Source organism: Mercenaria mercenaria, chromosome 7 (genome assembly GCF_021730395.1).
Source record: "Mercenaria mercenaria strain notata chromosome 7, MADL_Memer_1, whole genome shotgun sequence".
NCBI classification, from domain to species: Eukaryota; Metazoa; Mollusca; class Bivalvia; order Venerida; family Veneridae; genus Mercenaria; species Mercenaria mercenaria.
In genome coordinates, this window is record NC_069367.1 from 12,587,138 (window position 1) to 12,607,257 (window position 20,120).

The 20,120-nt window shown below is 35.2% G+C and overlaps 1 protein-coding gene across 2 annotated transcripts; it reads right to left on the reverse strand.

The window, feature by feature from the left end:
- Positions 1-1,598: 1,598 nt before the first annotated feature.
- On the reverse strand, positions 1,599-14,181 carry LOC123554914 (acid sphingomyelinase-like phosphodiesterase 3a). 2 transcript variants are annotated; one of them, XM_053547584.1, is made up of 7 exons: positions 14,104-14,181; positions 8,065-8,091; positions 6,950-7,148; positions 6,449-6,693; positions 5,412-5,575; positions 4,073-4,247; positions 1,599-2,455 (listed from the first exon to the last, which is right to left on the reverse strand). In XM_053547584.1, exons 1-7 carry the CDS (start codon positions 14,159-14,161, stop codon positions 1,953-1,955), a joined length of 1,371 nt encoding a protein of 456 aa, XP_053403559.1. In that variant the 5' UTR covers positions 14,162-14,181; the 3' UTR covers positions 1,599-1,952. The 2 variants fall into 2 exon arrangements, with proteins under 2 accessions (XP_053403559.1, XP_053403560.1); XM_053547585.1 differs by lacking the exon at positions 14,104-14,181 and adding an exon at positions 13,461-13,593.
- Between the last annotated feature and the right edge of the window lie 5,939 nt (positions 14,182-20,120).

A 20,120-nucleotide genomic window follows, 5' to 3' on the forward strand; every position in this document is an offset into this window, starting at 1 on the left:
CGCGCAGCAATCCTACGGCGGCCGCACCATTGTCGTGCGGCGGCCTTGATATGGGCAAAACATTTTTCAGATTGTTATATATATTTGTCATCTCCAGCAGGCGTCGTACGATTTTCGTGGGAAGCTTGCGGAGATTGCACGGCAACTGCACTGAAATGGCATGATTTCCGTATAATCTCCGCGCTGCATCCGTACCGATTTCTCATGCCTTCCCTAAAGAGCCTGTACAAAAATGGCACGATGCTCATATATAATGTGAACACCTACGCCGTACTCTGTAGTACCTACGATGCCCCCAAAATCCCAAGGAAAATCGTAGACTAATTTATCGCACTGCGCCCTTAGGCATTAGGTAGAACGCGACACTTTGCGAACTTTCGAGTAGCGTCTTGAAATTTGGCGTATGTGAAGTTGACCATATTTAGAACATGGTGCAGTTTATTTTATAGCAATAGAGCAACCAGTTTTGTACACTATACGTCAAAGTTGACCACCAAAGCCCGTTTTTGAAAATGACGTCGCCGCGTATCCTTGGCAACTTATACGGATACTGCAACGGCATCAGCAAACAAATTTTCTCAAATTCTACATTATTCGACGATAATGAATTTTTCCTTTATGCTGATATAAAAATAATTGTTATACGCCGACAAATATTTGATAAATGGGAAGAAAATCGTCGTTTTTGTCTAAGAATTGAAGTTCAGTTTCGCTGCATTTTTCAGCTTCAAATTGACATATTAAAAAGTCCCTGAATTATTTTTTTCTTTTTTTTTCAATACACGGTTTTTGTAAAGTATACCGAGTCCAAATAACAAACAAAATGGGGGTGGGGGGGGGGGGGGGGTGTCACCACAGACTAAAGTTTTTCGGTACATGTGATTTTATTCCCCTACCCTTTTGGATAAAAAACAAGTTGTCACAGTGATTTAGTTACTTTGTTTGTCTGTAAAACAGCCGCCCCGTCTTAAAATGCCCCTAAACGATATCTAACGCCCTTCTGACGTTAAATGACGTCATTTGAAAAGGATTTCCGTTGCAAAAACAATATGTGAGTCCGGAGATGCAATCAATATCACAAAATGTACAGCTAGGCATAGTTGTAATGGGAGATTCGTAAAAATGTTAACACGAAATGACCAGTATTCGGATTTAATATGAAATAAAGAACAGTCGAATGTATGCAAGAATGTACAAAGTGATGATCCAAACTATATCATAGCAAAGATTATCTGTGTACTGCTTAGTTCAGTTGCACAAAGCTGAAAAACGTGTAATTGTATCTCGAGACGAAAACTTTTTAAATAGTATATATCAACTTGATAAAAAAATTCAGAACACTGAATCTTGAGAAAAAACATTTAATAACATGTATCGAATTTTCACTTTGTTTCTACAAAATGTTAAAAAATATCCAGAACCTTGTATCTCGAAGAAAAAAAAACATTTGAATAAAATACATTAAATAATATTTTGGTATTCTATTTACTTCATAAAATGAATTATATTCTACAGAAAAAAAATAAATATGTAAAATAGTTTTTTAAAACATGTAAGAACATGTTAAAAACATATTATATAATTGCAAATTTTGTAAAAAAAAAAAAAAAAAAAAAAAGAACTTGCTAGCGATAAATATATTCATAACTGAAAATGCACAATAGTCGAGATGACCGGAGCCAGGATTTGAAATTGCACGCATTCGCATAACTTATACATAATAATAATAATAATGATAATAATAATAATATAATACATTAACATATCATGAAACATAGAAGACAGCATTTTCATGATACGAATATGTTTATATCTGATATTTAATGCATCTAGATACACCTACCCGAAAGTTTAGTTCATCAACTTGTTAGGAATACATCTAAGGACAAGTACCAACGTTTTATTTTCATTAACACTAACTACTTTCTATAATCATTTTTTAAGTTGAAATATTACATAAAAAGAAACAGTGATAACGAAAGAGAAAGACCAAGCAAAGGCATACAATATGTCACTCGCACTGACAAAGATATTATAATTTCTGCAAAACAGTTCACAAAGTCCGCTTGAATAAATTCAGTCATTCCACATATAACCGTAGCATGGCACAGTGTGTCACAATCCTCGATGAACTCGTCGGCGGGACTGACCACATAATATTTCCAATACCTTTTGAATTCGTGGCTGGCCGGATCCTTCATTTTGTCAATTAAGTTGTCAAGTGCTTCAGGAGATAAATCCGGAAGACCATATGCACCGGATGTGTTGTATTCGAGCTTCCATCTAGCGATTTCAGCTTTATTTGCTGCATGTAAGTCAAGATAGTACTGTGATATGTCGATGTGTGTTCCAGTGACTCTGTCATACTTAACCAACCTGATCCCAGGATTGTGCAGCGGACCAAGAGTGATCGGTGTTACCGAAGGGGCTAAGAACACTGGTATCAAAGGAACTCCTTAAATATAACAAAGATATCTTGTCTAGAGTTATAACAGCAAAATTAATGAGTCTTAGTAAAATTCCTATAGGGTGTTATGGCTAGTTTGATTGGACCCGTTTTGGAATGCAAAAAGGGTAGAAATTTTGTCAAAAGAAGTCACAGATTCGAAAACTGGTATCTGATTTTTTTTATTTCCATACAGTCTGCGTTATGTTTCAAAATAATATCTGTATCGGTTGAAAAGATAATGAAGGAAAAATATACAAAAAGACAGGAGGGGATTTTTTTTGAGTGTAAGAATTGAAATAATTGTGTCTGCTGAAAAAAATAGAGTTATGAAACTTGGTTTGTGGACTTCTATTGTGATCCTAAAGTGTTACAATATCTGCATGTCTTCTTGAAAACAATGCGGAACGGATGGGACAGGACAAAGTAATTCCTACATAGTCTCTCAAACCTTGTTCGGTAGGTGGAGGCATTCTTTATCTTTAACCATAAGTAAATTAAGCTTAGGCAATTCTTAACACGCGTCAGTTTTGTTGCTGTGGACAACCTGCTAAATGTGATATCTGTCTTGAATCCAATTGAATTGAAACAATGCACAAGGTCAACAAACCAACCGGTTAAATATACGTTCTTTTGAACTTAAATAAAAGCTGTCATTTTTTTGTATTTGATAGGAGAAAGATGAAGATAAAGGTAACATGAACAAGAATGAACTTTAATTCCCGAATATTGAAGATTAAATACCATACTTGGCTCCGTGGCCAAAGCGTTTTGGTTCGGCTGGCTAAGAATCAGTGCCCCTAGCTTAAGTGAGTTTCAGCCTCGCTCAGTTTGTTATTAAAAGGTAGTAACCCACATGGCCTGCGGAAGGTCATTGATTCTACCCAAATGCCCTTCCTAGCATCGAGAAGCTCTTTAAGTCACTCGGACTCTTCCTCTACCGTTAAAGCCCTTCTCATAAACTGTCTATGGGTTAAAACCATTCAATAAAAGCATCATACTGCTGACGCCAATATTCAATGTAGAAAAATTATCAAAGATAATTGTTGTAAAAATTTAAATTTCAACTCTGTGAAAAAAAATCCCTAATGACAATAAAAAATGCTCGGTCTGAATAATGCGTAATACTTTCCCATCTACATTCATTTGTTACGTGTGTTACTAGCCAAACACATCCTCCTGTAAAGCAAGCTGCCCCGTGTTGTTCTGGGACGATCTGTGTATGAAAAGAATTGGAACCACTGCCTTACCCTTGCATGATCGTAAGAGGCGACTAATAGGGTCTTAACACTTTTTTTGCTGTAACTCTGTTATTCCAGCAGGTATGCCAATTTTGATTCCATATCTCATGTTTTTATTTCGATGTAAATGAGATGTGAAACCAAAATTTGTAGTCCTGTTTGGCGCCATATAACCTATACTGTGTTGGTGCGCCGTAAACCCAAATAGATAAATAAATAAATGTAAAGCAAGCGGTCATGCATTTGCAGATTTATATGTTCGATACTAGTAAGCAGGATATATGGGCTGATGCCCGGGGAAGTGTATTAACTGACACACGTCATGTCACTGAAATATTGTTCTGAACGGCGTAAAACACTAACAAACCATCCCCACCAAACTTACCATCTCCATTTCTCAGCAGTTTTAAAACATCAGCATGTTCGTGACCGAAATGCATGGCGGAGATGACGTCATAATACTGTTTCAGTATCTTGACAAGTCTGCCGTTTTGGTGCGTATACAATTCCGTTTCCTGATTCAGTTGAAATCCTGGTGCGATATGACCTGTTATGATCACCTCAAAAAACAATTGGAACAAATTATGTTTATTTTGAATAAATGCAGTACGTGCGTTTTAAATAAAGGCATCCAAGAAAATAGGATGAAACTAGAATCAAGGAATTTTAAATAGACAAGTGCTGTTGCTCGGTCACAATACATTTGACAGGAGCCACAATTATTCTTACTTCGTTCATATACTAATATTATTTGCTACTGGGAAATTATCAATTTTCAAGGGGACAGATTTGATTGGATTTTGCGACTGGGTCAGTCTACGAAATTCAATCCAAACGAGTCAGTGAAAATCAATATTCATTTTATATTCAAAGGTCAAATTCACGAATTTCTATCCACATAAAAAAGCTGTTTTGGCCAAAAAATAAGACGAAATTTTCATGCTCACGAAATAAAATGATTTCACAGTATTCTTGATATATGAATAGATTGTAACCAATTGAAAAGTGCGGCGTTTTTCAAACAAATACAATGTATTATTCGATCATAAGAATATCTATCCCAAAAATGTATGTAAATGAAAATAATTACGCTTTGTTTTTTTTCATATTTAATATGTATTTATGACAAGTTTACGGCATAACATTTATGTATTGAGAAGTGTTTTCACTACATCTTGTTTTGATACACTTTATCTATATCTCTCTTACTATAATTTAATGTTTTTGACGCAGACTCAAGCTTTTTTTTTACTCAGACTTAAGCTATTGTGCAATATCTTCATCCGCCATTGTAGTCATTAAACACACAAATAACAGCTCCAGCTTCCTCTGATGTGCCCAGTTTCACCATCCATCTTACTTGTTTTTTTGGGGTTTTCTTTCATGTTAGTTAGTTGCGTGTGGTTGTGTGTTTATCTTTGGTACATGAATGTCTGCGCTATTGTTGTAGTGTAGCTGTGATTAAGGAAGGTGACATTCCCTTTGTATATTCATCCGTGTTCTACTTTCTATACCGAAATTTGTTCTTTTTGAAATTTTGATTACCGATTTTCAAAGATTTATTTTAACCAACGCCGTTTAGTTTGTGCTCGATCGCACGATCAGACTCAAGGAAAAGGTCGCCCTAGGTTTCATAAATCTAATGTTGTTTATTCGAAAATAGAAGTTATTTGCTTTCTATACAAAATACATAGGGAATGTAAATACTGATATATGAATATTACCTTTTCCTTTTTCTGTCTGGCAGCCTCAAGTGTTTGAGTTAGCCAGTCAAATTGTCCAGCTGGGTCACCTTCTGCATGTACAGCTTTGTTGTCCTTGTAGTAGATATTCGTATTAAGAGCCACTATCCTGATGTTTTTGGCAGTCTTCACTGTGTAAAACCCACCTATAAAACATTACATTTAAATCTTCATCTGCTGTTTAAAGTTTGTTTTTCGTTAAAGATATTAAAAGATAATATACGACGAAATTGATGGTATTGGATGATTTCAGAATCCAATATCCATATTTTATAGACGACAGAAAGAGAAACCAGGCATTTAATATAAGGTACTATACGGTCAACTATTACTGTCAAGCCCGCTTGTGGTGAGCTCAGCAAAGTCGTGAAATGTCTGTTCGGTGTATGAGTGTTAATTTGCTAGTGCGTCCTTCTGATTATTTCCAGACAATAACTTTAACATGCATGGAGCAATTTTGTTTATATTGGCATGAAGGTGTTCCTCAATGAGACGGCGACTCGCGCGCCAACCTCAGGTTACTGTCTTTAAGGTCGATGTTACATTTTGGAGTAGGATGTCAAATGTCATGTCAGATCTTTTCCTGACCATAACTTTGATATGCATGGAGCACTCTTTTTCACATTTGGCGAATGTGTTAACCTAAATAAGATGGAGTGTCGAATGCAAACCCCGAGCCCCTCTCTCGAAGGTTAAGATCACAGTTTGGGTCAAAGTTTATTTTATTGTTTGTCCGGGCTGTTACTTTGACATACATAGAGAAATCGTTTTTTATATATCATAAATGTTAATCACGATGAGACGAGTGTCATGCGCAAACGCAAGATCCCGGTCTCAAAGATCAAGGTTACCCTTGGGGTCAAAAATCATTTCTCTGCTTGCCCAGACCGTAATATGCATGAAGCAATGCAATCCCTTTTAATGTATGGTATAAATTTTAACCTTATTGAGACGGATTATCCAGCTTAAACCAAAGATCTCTATCTTAAAGATAGCCCATAGATTGCAAAACTATCTACCTTTTCTAAAGTTTTCATCTTGTGAACTATCGTCTATCCAGGTACGCCATCTTGCAAGTGTTTCGTTATATAAGGCTGTGTTCCTAGGTTTGAACTGGTCCATTGGATATGAATCATGGTTACCAAATGACGCATAAACTGGTGTATCCGGAAAGGTAGTCTTAAAAAGCTCTGTTGCGTTGTCCAGAATGATTCCGTTAAACGTGTGGTTAATTTTTGCAACATCAGCATGTAGGACACTGTCTCTTAGAAAGAAATTGTAAAGAGCAAATAACAAACAGATGTTTTCTGATATTTACGAGAGAATAATTGGCTTTATCCCTTAGCTGTGACACAAAACAATAAAGACACATATTGTTTGAATCATAAAATCACGACACGTTATTCATGTTATTGTTCTTAGGCTTTATGAGAAACTTTTATAACAGTGTTATAAAACGGAAAATGATTAAACATTGTTAAGAAATTTCACGAGTACTGTTTAAATATTTGCCAACCTACCCTGTCCACAACAGAAAGTCTACATCAGGTTTTATTGACTTCATAGCCTGAACACTACTTTCTACCAGTGTCCAAGGTGGATCACACCATATGTTCCCGAAAAGACCCATTTGAGCCCCACTCTCATTTTTCTCGCATGACAATGATGACGAATTGTACGTTGGATCATAGTGAAAGTCTGTGATATGCCAGAAATAGCCTGAAAATACATGTTAAGCATAGTGAAAGTCTGTGATATGCCAGAAATACCCTGGAAGTATATGTTCGAGCATGATGAAATCATGTTACGTGTCAGAAATGGCCTGGAAGTATATGTTCGAGCATGATGAAATTATGATACGTGTCAGAAATAGCCTGGAAGTATATGTTCGAGCATGATGAAATTATGATACGTGTCAGAAATAGCCTGGAAGAATATGTTTGGGCATAGTGAAAGTCTGCTAGAGTATGTCTCATAGATAATTTATACATTGGTCCAGCTGATAAGCTACCTTCACGTTAACCTTTCTTACCCGAAACTGTGTCTTCTCATTGACACTTGGGGTCAGAACCCCTTCTCTTTCTCCTCCGTCCTGCCAACTTTTTGTTGTAATTTCAGTATGTTTTAAAACGCATCTTATAGGAATGGACACAAGGATCACTATGGAGAGCTGGATATCTGTTCTGTATCGCACACGCACCAAGATCAGAATTAATACAAATTGGCCTTGATAATATGGTAAGAAACAGGAAGTGCTTTTTTGCAAATACCCGTGATCCATTATAGTATTAAACTGTAATGTTCAGATAATTCCGTTCTAATATCAATGTGGAATTATATCTCACATACATTTCTGTTTATCCAATTTGTGAACTGTAATTAAAATTCTTAAGGTTATCTATTTAGCATCATGAACCAAAATATCAGCTCCCACTAGAAAATGTTACTGTTAGCCATGCAACACCAAGACAGTAGACACTTAAAATTACCACATCATGCAGTCGTTCAGGTAACATTTTGATATTTTCAGTCACGGAAAATATGCCACATATCCTGGTTTCAAGTTCAAGTCGCAGTTAATCAATACAGGATACTAATATTTTAATCAAAGAAAACAAAAACTGTACACACTTACCGTAATCACTGGATTGGTCAAACCTCCCTGAAAATACATATTTAAGAAATAATTTATAGCGAAAGAGTGCTTTAACACTATTTATGCACGATGGGTGGTTATACGTCTGGCGTAATAATTTCACGAGGGACCAGCCTGAGTGAAATTATTTTAACGACGTATAACCACCCGAGTGCATAAATAGTGTTAAAACACGCGTTAACGTGACGTCATTCTAGCGTAAGAGTGTTTTAACAGAGACAAGCATATTAGAATGTAAGTTAAACACGCGTTGTTACATTTTATATAATATGTTTTAGGGCATATTTCTGATTACAAGAGCATGGTACTGAGATATATAACACCTAATCATTCTGTTACCGAGTAAACTAGTTGTTACTACTTGTCATTTGCTCTCGACGTTGTCGGTCTGAGCTTGCTTGTCAGTCATTCTTCCATATATATGTATATATATATTAAAAAATTTTAAAAAGTTAAGTAAATTTCCTGGAAGTACGCTGCCAGGGCTAAACACTCCTAAGCAGGCCACCCTCGTACGGTAGATCGGTTACTTTTCGTGATGGTTTTGTTTTCGCTAACTGTCGCAAGCAGAGCGAAGCGTGATTTCAAAACACACTCGAATATATAGGAAGAATAAACCACCAGGAAACGCGAATGCTTAACAAAATGAATATGTGCTTTGCTTATGTAAATGTAAAATATAAACGAGAGCTGTTTTTTAAATTTTCGATGCTGGATAATGAAATAGAGCATATCTAAAGAAGCTGATGCATTCAATGGAGTGATTATTGACCTTAATATGGACTAAGATATTGGACAAAAGCTTGAGTCTGAATCAGATATATTTAGGAATAACGGAGATAAAGGTTAAGTTTATGTACAAAAATATTAACTTAGTACAAAAGGGACATAAATCATGGAACATTTCTGCAAGAGTCATGCTCTGTGTCTCATATCATGTGGCTTAAAATGTGGATCAATTGTTTTAGGTTTGAATCAAATCTGTTGAGTAAACTGAGGCATAATTCAAAATATATCGGTGATATGATGCGGGTGATGATTTTAAATCTAAATTATATTCATTTAGCAACAACAAAAATATGGTGATAAAGCATCTAAAATAAACTGGAATACTAAATACGAAAGGGGACATACTTCATAAAGTATTTGCACCAGAGCTGTGGATCTTATGTCATTTCATGAGGACGATGATGTGAAAACACTGTTTTAGGCTTGAATTGTTTTCATGAAGTAATATTAAAGATACATGTATAGTTAAAATTAGCCTGAAGTCTAAGTTAAAAGGGGGCATAATTTATCATATTTTGTTGCAAGAGTTATGGCCCTTGTGTCGTATGATGTTGGTGATGCTGTGGATCAATTATTTCTAGTCTGAATTAAACCCCTCTCGTAATAGCAGAGTGAAATACATCAAATTAACCTACAATTCTAACTAAAAAAAGTGGGGCGGGTATGATACGTGAAATAAAAGGGACCTCCGTAGAAGAGTGGTTAAGGTCGCTTACTTCAGATCACTAGCCCCTCACCGATGTTGATTCGAACCTCACTCGGGGCGTTGAATTCTTCATGTAAGGATGCCATCCAGCTGGCTTACGGAAAGTCGGTGGTTCAACCCAGGTGCCCGCCTGTGATGAAACAATACACGGAGGGGCACCTGGGGTCTTCCTCCACACTCAAAGCTGAGAAGTTGCCATATGACCTGGATTGTGTCGGTGCGACGTTAAACCCATCAGAACAAAACGAACAAAATTATGAAATAAAGATTCTAGAATTAAAGACCTTGTATCGTATGCTGGTGGTGAGCAAATATTTTAAGTTTAAATCAAATGCATTTTATAATAACAGAGATATAGTAGAGTGAAAGTGCACCAAGACATATACCTGAAACTCTGTAAATGGGGGGATAATTCATGAAATATTGGTCAATGGCTTTGCAGCCAAAGCATTATTGATGCCATATGACCTGTATTTGTGTCGGGGTAACATTTAACCCCAACCCACATACCCCTTAACGAAAAATGAAGGAAAGAAAAAAGTATGTATGAGCCTCGCCATGAGAAAACCAACATAGTGGGTATGCGACCAGCAAGGATCCAGACCAGCCTGCGCATCCGCGCAGTCTGGTCAGGATCCATGCTGTTCGCTAACGGTTTCTCTAATTGTAATAGGCTTTGAAAGCGAACAGCATGGATCCTGACAAGACTGCGCGGATGCGCAGGCTGGTCTGGATCCTTGCTGGTCGCATACCCACTATGTTGGTTTTCTCATGGCACGGCTCATATGTGGACACAGTATCAATATGAAATACCACTTAAAGTCTTAAAGCTTTAAGCAAATAGTTGTTACATTACGACAATTAACTGGGACGACTACATCAGTTGAATGCGTCAGAGCAAAACAATTTGACATTGTAAATAACAAACCGAATCAAGATCTGAAACATTTTGAATAGAGTTCTATATCGACTTACGTTAAACATTTTTTTTCATTGTGTTAGAAAACGCGACAGATGGTAACCATGTTGAATATATCACATAACAATGTGCAGCACGAGAATGCATTGGTAAATTAACATAAACAAGGTAAATCTGAAAATAAATAAACATAAGATTCAGTATAACAACTGGATCATGTGAGTTTGCTTAGATACAAACATGTATTTGCTATTCTGTCACTTGGTCTTGGAAAGGGAACAGCGTGAAACACAGGAGAAACCATTATGGAACTTTGGACCACATGTACCTTTATATAGTAAAATCTCGAGTTTCTTGGAGTTTAACTCATAAGCAGTCGAGCTGCACTTAGATTAAGTCAGCTCATAGCTTTCAGAACTTCCCGTGTAAATACATGTGTATGTCTTCCATGATCACTTATAGCCCATTACAAGCCCATCTTCAGATGGATTCTAGTCTGATCACCTTATAAGGTTATGGTGTGAAAATATTGGTGAAAGCTGACGTAAAATTTGGTCATCACCATTTAATATAAATGTGGATTTCTTCTTATAGATAGTATCCTATGGCAGTGGTAAAGAGTCCCGATCGTTATTGCACTTTCTCCTTCTTTAGGATTATAGTATTATTGATTGGGTCCACCTGCATATAAATACTATTCTAACACGACTAACAAATAACCTACATACATGTAGAGCAAAATCTATCTCCGGTTATTCTGCAATAAACCACTCGCGTGCAATGACGTCATCCGATCCAGGTGCGTAGCACGGTCGTAAAAAGTAGTAACCATTTTTTCTAAAACCGTTGATACTAATATGTCGTGTTAGAATCGAAATAATAAGTTCCCAAGTGTGATTTATCATAGAATAACCCAAGTTTTTCGTCCCTACGGCCTTCGTGATATATTCTTACGCATAAGAACTCAAAACTCGGGTTATTCTACGATAAACCACGTTTGGGAACTTATTATTTTTTAATTAACAAATAGCATATAAATAGTATTAACAGATAGCAGCAATAATTTCTTTTTATCATTCCAATCTCAGTCAGTGATCACATGACCAAATAGGAAATTATGTATCTACCAAAAAAATCATAAAAGTGAAGAAAGTTAGAGAAATAATTTGTAATCACAATTTTGAACAAATCTTGCATTCAACATATCGCAATTCATGCAGGCGAGAACTACAATAACTACAAACTGAAACACTGATCAAACACGCATGCAGTTATTGTCCTTAAAAACAACTTCAGACCCAAAATATAGTAATAATGTCTCATATTTTAATTTTACAACATAAATAAAACTTGAATATTTGACTGATGGATATGGAAAATCCACTTCCATACCCACTACTATTCAGTCGTGCATATGAACAGATAAAATCACGAACAATATTACATCGCAAAAATTTAGAATATAGAATCTACATAATTTGGGTAATTTAATGGTTTACTTTGTTGAAGATGATAACTGTCAGGTAATTTAAAGACACCCGACAACTTAATGACTTACTTTACCGCCCATATAAACTTAATTAAAATCATTCTGATTGCACAAGTGGAATACAGCTATGTCAGGTGGATATTTTAGGCTTTTTTTTTAATAAACGCGTTTTCACAACTTCATATTCAAACTCTTTTGAGTATAGTTCAAAACATACTAGTAGATAAACAATTATCTTGCACTATAGAAACAAAGTGCGATCTAAACTTAACTAAATACATCAGGTACTATGGCCTAATGTATGTCGCTGTCAGTTTGTAACTTTAGATACTTGTATCTCTAAATTATGTATAGATACCACCATGAAAACACAAAAGGCAACAGTTACCCTGTGGTGGGTTTTTTTAATATCGGAAATAAATAACTCGACAGCTACATCCTATTCATAAATTAGTTTATAATTGTCTTCCTTCAGGTTGCCATTTTGAAATCGTGAAAAGAGTTTACTTATTTCAAATCTTACGATTTCTAGTGCAACACGGATTATTACTCGCGCACAGTATTTGTAGCAATAACATGTTTATGCTATTATTGAGAAAAGGGGAATCGCGTAGTGAAACCATTATCTGTGACAGAGTAGTTGTACTAGTTTTGAATTGATTTACCATGAAGTAAACCCTGAATTACCAATAAAGACATAATCAACTTTTCCGATAATGTTTTTGTTATCGTTTTCTATTTATATTTGAAAAGCTTTTGCTCGACTATACGATGGATACGGAGAGCCTTCTAACTCGCCTCGGCGACAGCGTCCGCGTGCACTTCGGCGACTTCGCTCAAGCCTTTTTATACTTTATTTTTATCTCTCTTATTACTTAACGGGTTTGCTTTAAATTTAAAACATTCGTGCCACATCGTAAGACACAAAACCCATGACTCTCGTACCAATATCTTATGAATTATGACCCGTTTTCACTTAGAATTCCAGCTTAAAGTTTTTATGCACTTTCACTCTATCTCTGTTGTAACTAAGTGAGTTTGATCTAAGCTTACAGTAGTTTTCATGCATTAACATACAAGTTCCATAACCCCTGCTCAAATATTTCAAGGTTATGTCCCGTTTCTACTTAGAAGTTTAGATAACAGTTTTTATGTACATTCACTCTATCTCTGTTATTACTGAACGGAACTGATTTTAAGCAATCCGCATTTGAGGCTTTAATCATTCCAGTAAGAGCTTTACTCTCCTCAGATATGCAGTATTCTACTATCCAGCATCAAGCATTGAAATAGTCGAGCGCGCTGTCTTTTCTGATAGCCCTTATAGTTTCTCAGGAAGCCAGTTTTAGAACGGCGGCCATCTTGTATTTTGTTCATAATGTAACTGATTTAACAAATGCCAAATGAGCTGCACCTCCTGTCCATTCTGTTAGCTTGACTTTACGCAGTTTATGGAAAACTATCATTCTCACCACTGCGTCAGCGTCGGGGGTGGGGTCCGCATCCGCGTTCGAATCCAGAGGTTGGTTCAAGATAAGATGCACTTTCGCCTTATCTCTGTTATCACTCGACAGATCAGTTGTCCAACGTCCATCAGCATCATCATATGATACAAAGGACATAACTCTGATACCAACATTTAACGCATTATGCCCCGTTTTTACTTTGAATTCCATGTAAAGGTTTTTATAAGATATGAAACTTATTTTGTTCCCAATGTATAGAAAAATCAGCCGCACCATGAGAAAACCAACATAGTGCGTTTGCGACCAGCATGGATCCAGACCAGCCTGCGCATCCGCGCAGTCTGATCAGGATCCATGTTGTCCGCTTTCAAAGCCTATTGTAATTAGAGAAACAGTTAGCGAACAGCATGGATCCTAACCAGATTGCGCGGATGCGCAGGCTGGTCTGGATCCATGCTGGTCGCAAACGCACTATGTTTGTTTTCTCATGGCACGGTTCAAATGAATAATATTTATGATGCACAGCTAAATACTGATCGGTTAAAACTTTGTTTTACTAGGGCAAATACTTGTACTCATAATTCGATAATACAAATTCCGAAATTAAAGTTAGAATTTACATATACATGTTAGATAAATATTTACATACCTCCTGGAAATGCAAAAGTGACTGTGAAAAGAAGAAAATCTAAGAACAGAAAATTCATGCTTCTCTCCGAGGTAGCAGAAAACTCTGAAAGATATTGAAAGTTTGTCATAAACTAATCAGTACAAAGATATAATCTATCAGAAAGTAAATGTAGAAGTCTATATCAAATAATCATTCAGTTGCATAGGATGAATATACATTATACTTTCTCAATTTCAGCAGACTACATTCACTCAATTTCAATACGTTTAGTATTTGTCAAATGTTCAGATCTAACAATTTCATTTTTCTGCAATTACAGATTTGTATCAATATACATTATCTGATTGCTAACGCACACACACATGCACACACGCCGCACACTCACGCACGCATGCACGTACGCACGCACGCACACATAGAGCAGTCAAGGTCTATGTCCTTCAATTACTTGCCCGCGATATAGTAGTTTGAAGCCAGCCGGGTCTATTTATATCGCACAATGAAATAATTCTGATGCCATGAAGAAGGTCATGGATATCGCTTTGTATCAACTTATACGGAAGATAACAGTATCAACTTGTAAGGTAACACGTCATGTGGTACATTTAAGCTCCGCCTTATAGTGTATGAGGACGGAGGTATATTTCGGCCCATCATGTCATTCTGCGGTACATTGTTAAAAAAATTGTAAACATATTTTTCTTTATGATTTGATAAAGGATCTGATAATGAACAAAAGGATGGTTTGTTTCTTGATGTACAGCGTCCGCTTTTTGATGGTGAAAAAACTGTTGCAAGTTTTAAAGCAATAGTTTTGATAGTTTATGAGAAAAGTTGACTTAAACATAATACTTAACCAAGAAAACTGATTTTCTAAGTCCAAAAGGGGCAATAAATCTGGATAAAAGCAGGATAGAGTTATGTTTCTTGCTGTACAGGGTCAGCTTATGATGGTAAACAAGTGTTGCAAGTTTTAAAGCAATAGCTTTGATAGTTTAGGAGAAAAGCTGACATAAACATAAAACTTAACCAAGAAAACTGATTTTCTAAGTCCAAAAGGGGCAATAATTCTTGCAAAAAGCAGGATGGAGTTATGTTTCTAGATGTACAGGGTCAGCTTATGATGACGAACAAGGTTGCAAGTTTCAAAAGCAATAGCTTTGATAGTTTAGGAGAAAAGTTGACCTAAACATAAAACTTGACCAAGAAATCTGATATTTTCTAAGTACAAAAGGGGCCATAAATCTTGCAAAAAGCAGGATGAAGTTATGTTTCTTGCTGTACAGGGTCAGCTGATGATGGTGAACAAGTGTTGCAAGTTTAAAAGCAATAGCTTTGATAGTTTAGGAGAAAAGCTGACCTAAACATAAAACTTAACCAGGCAACGCCGACGCCGACGTCGATCAAGTGATGACAAAAAAAATCAGATGAGCTAAAAATAATATCAAACCAGTTGTTCATTTACGCCTCTTTTTTCAGATCAGATATTATTTTTTTCTGCTTTGGATCATTCTGTTTAATACCATCTTTACTTTATATTATCTAAAGGATTTTCATATTTAAGGTAGTTCTGCACGTTACGGTCGAAATTTTTTCTACAATGTAGAATTTGATTAAACTCTGATTTTTCAAAACTTCAGAATATACTAAGAAAATCCAGCAAATAAAAAAGATAGGATCGTGTGCTTGATTTTTTGCTAGACTGATTTGAAAAATTTCGACCTCATGCAAGTTTTCGTAATGGAAGTCTATGGGGAAATCGCAACTTTCATAACATTTTCGCGAATAGAAATTTTTCTACAATGTAGATTTTAATGAAACTTCTCACAGTTGTAAATATATATATGGCCTATAATATGACGAAATAAAATATATAGGTCCGTGTGCTTATTTTCGAGATATGTGGCTATGATTAAAGTGAACCGCCTATTTTAAGCTAATTTTAAGACATTATTTTGAGTTATTTAAGTATCAGATGTTTTAATATCATATTTTAACTTTATAAATATAGTAACAGTGCCATTTTAATAAATTTACTCACTGGTTGCCATAAATTTATAAAATGATTTTCGTTTCCGTACGCCGAATCCAGGCATTATTCTATGTTTTCCGGATAAATGACGTTACGCCATTACTTCCGGTTTATTAAACGTGCAGAACTACCTTAAGGTATTAGATGCCTAATAGTAATGTTTACAAAATGGCATTTGCTTGGTATATTCTTAAAGGTGACCGTGTTATGCACTGTTTTGCAATTTTTAAACAACTTTTACTGTGCTGTTTTTTTATAAATTTTGTATAACTTAAGCTCAAGTAGAGACAAATTTCAAAGTGATGGCCACTATCCAAAACATTTGCAGAGGACTCATTTTATCATTAATTTTAATAAAAGAAACATCAGACTATTAGTAAACAATTATAAAACACAAAATATGAAATGTCAATATCATTTTTTCTAGGGTGCCTCAAGTAAACGGATTTAATGAGACAGAATTCTAACTTCAACATTGAAAAAATAAGGTCGAATCCTGTGTTTCTGTTTTGAATTTTGCTTACTTTATTCAAAATTATCTTGGGGCAGACGTAAAACCTACCTAAATTTCTCAACTATGCCACAGCCTTCGGTGTCAGTTAAATGGAAATAAAAGTCAGAAAAGGGGAATAATTTTGTAAAAATGCAAAACAGGACTATGAAACCTGTAAAATGCATATCAGTTCATAACAATGGAAAATTGTGTAATGTTTCAATCCATTCCCATTAGTGAGTACTGAGATACCAGCTTACATACAAAGACTGCTAAGTCAAAAAAGGGACATAATTTTGTAAAACTGCAAAGTAGAGTAATGGAGCCTGTGCATTACATGTCAGATCATGACAGTGAACAAGTGTGTTAAGTTCCAATCCATTCCCATTAGTGGGTACTGAGATACCAGCTTACATACAAAAACTTCACCAAAGCTGCAAAGTTGAAAAGGGGCATAATTTTGTAAAAATGCCAAGTAGAGTTTTGGAACCTATGACAGTGAATAAGACAGTGTGTCATGTTTCAATCCATTCCCATTAGTGGGTACTGAGATACCAGCTTACATATAAAACCTTAAACAAAAATTTTTAAGTCGAAAAGGGGGCATAATTTTGTAAAAAAAACAAAATAGAGTTATGGAACCTGTGAAATGTAAGTCAGTTTATCACAGCGAATAAGTGTGTAAACTTTCAATAGTAGGTACTGAAATACCACATACATATTACATATTAAAACCTTAACCATTCTGACCGTTATATACCCATTATTTCATTAAGTTAGCCAACGTCTGTTCAATAATTCAGTTTGAAACAAATATAATTTAGACAACTTCATATTCAATATTTTAGGTATTAATATAAAAAGAAAAATTGTGACTTTGCTTTGTCTAAATGCTGTTTTAAGTTTAAAAGGTCATACAGTCTCTATTATATTAAAGGTGGATTATCTCTATTATTAAAAAAATTTGAATGAAAGACAAAATCCTCGACACGTTCCCCCTCCCCAACCCCATCTGCTCAATTTAACCTAGGCCTTTGGTTTTTTGGAAAAAATAAAACCTCTAGGAGAAAATGAACAGAAAAATAAAAATAAACTACAATTTTTAACATGATAATTATTGACTTTCAAATGGAAGGACTGCAAGATTTGGTCATAAAAATCAAAGTAGTATTTTGTCAGCTTAGTTGCGCCCCTAACAAAGTTTGCGAGTTTGTTTATTAGTTTGATTTTATAAGAAGAAAACAGAGCGACAAATTTACCTAAAGACGGCCATGAAATATTTCCGAAATGTTTCATACGTATTTCAATATATTTAGGACAGCACAGTAAGAAATAGTATTCAGACTCAATGCAGTTAAGATTACATATTTTACAAAGACGATTTTTTTCTATCAATACCGTTATATCTACCAAATTCAATTTCAAGGGAATATGCGCTCAATCTTAGTCGGGTTAAATACACTCTGGATGACTCATTTAACACTTTGTCGAAGTATGGTTCATACATAAATTGCTTTTTAAACTTACAGAAGTAGACAAGTTTAGACATACTATGTACAGATGCACTCCAATCCTGTATATATTGGTCACGAATGCGTCTCTTAAAAGTCTGAAAGTAACTATGCTCAATATTATAATTTTCCCTAACGTACCTATAACCGAGATGATCAATAATGGAATGGATTTTTCGAGCCCAGCAGTTACCTATAATAGTATATAAGTATCTATTTTTCATTAGTTTTGTCCAAAACTTAATCGAGTGCTCTTTTGCAATTATTGACAATGGAAATCTGCCTAGCTCACCTAATTGTCTTACACTGCAGAAACAGAGTGAAGTGTAAACTCTCCTTAATACATCAAGTACTCTGCATACAACATTAATAATAATATATCTAGACATTAAAAAGATTGTCTTGGTCTTAAATGTGTCACTGTCAATTTCTAACTAGATACTTGTTACTTCTCATTTTCTTAATGCTAAGCACGTATAATTACCATCATGGAAATACAAAATACAGTTATTTTGTGGCGCTTCTTTAAAATCGTCTATCTAAGTCATACATTTTCGTTGATTCCGTGCTTTGTTCCACGATACAATATCCCAACGAACAAACCAACAAATGTAGATCAGAGTTCGCCACTCCCTCCCACAGTCCTGGAAAACAAAGGAGATATTGTAATGTCTAGGGAGGCTACACTTGAACGTTACGCCAAAGGACGTAATCTGTTTTCTATTAAAGCTGTTAATTGTGCTTTGAAGTAGCGTAAAAATATCCTAGCTGATAAACTATTTGCTTTTGAAATTGAAACAGCTGAATATTTTGTTTATTCCTACAACAGTTAACAAATTGTGTGTTGGTTTTTGTGATGCTTTTTGTTATCCATTGAACTGATCTGTGTGTTCTTAATTTGTCTCCCGTTTCGCTCTGTTGCATGATCTACCTTTGTTTTTTAACCATATGCATTAAATTACATATATGCTGCTGAAATGAAATTTGCTATAAACGATGCCCTAATTTTATGAAATCATGATTTATATTCCATAAAAAGATGTCATTGTGTAAATATTTTACCACTGGTATTAAATCTACATTAAGCTTCTGTCAGTCTTACGGGGCATATCATTAAGCCGACCTGAGCTTTGAATGTTATCTAGATAACGTGTTTTACCATTTCTACAAAAAATCTTCTCAATTTATGATAGAAAATGTTTCATATGCAATAAAACATGTCACACTTCAAGTATTTCAGTTCTTGTATTAAACTTATATATACATTACGCCCCATTTTGCGTCCTGACGCATCATTTTGCTACATTACTGTACATTACTGTATGAAAGCAGAACCTGTTTATGTCGGCGGGTCGAAGTAACGAAAGGTCAAAACAGCTCAGTTTTCGTGTTTTCGCCTTTCGACGCGTATACACGAAGACACGACAAAAGAAGGGCGACAACACGAAGCTTTAATACCCGCCGACACGAAAAGTGATTAATACAGAAGTTCGTGTGCTCGTTATTTTGCCTTCAATGTTCCGTTACTTCGCGTATTCGCCTCGAACGTCGAAAGGCGAACACACAACAAATAAGCATTATTTCGACCTTTCATGTTTTCGTTACTTCGACATTTCGCCTTGCCGGCACGAACACAGAAAATGGCAGAAATCAGCCACCATAAAAGAGAGATGAATTTTGGCAATTTGTTCATGCACTGATTCATGAACCTAAACTGTTTTTTTTCTATTGAAATTAAAAAAAATTCCATCGTAAAGTTCCTTTTATTTGAAATGTTAACATATGTGGCATTAGTTCATCCTTGTGTTTTTGAAGCACTTGTAAAATAATTTCTCTTGAAATATTAATTCCCATTTCAATTAAAGTTTTTGGGTAAATCTAAGTTTAAAATGAAAAATTACTGCGTTATAATAATTTATTTAATAGGTTTTCAGTTCAAAATATTTAATAGGTTTTGATTTTGATACTATATAGTGAAAGCTTGTACAGGCATAGTTTT

Excerpts from the sequence above, each read along its gene's own strand:
- LOC123554914 (XM_053547584.1), bottom strand. The coding sequence starts at position 14,161 with ATGAATTTTCTGTTCTTAGATTTTCTTCTTTTCACAGTCACTTTTGCA. Across the intron at positions 6,694-6,949 it reads GACTTTCTGTTGTGGACAGG|AGACAGTGTCCTACATGCTG; the intron begins GTAGGTTGGCAA and ends TTTCTTTCTAAG. Across the intron at positions 2,456-4,072 it reads ACTGCTGAGAAATGGAGATG|GAGTTCCTTTGATACCAGTG; the intron begins GTAAGTTTGGTG and ends GTTATATTTAAG.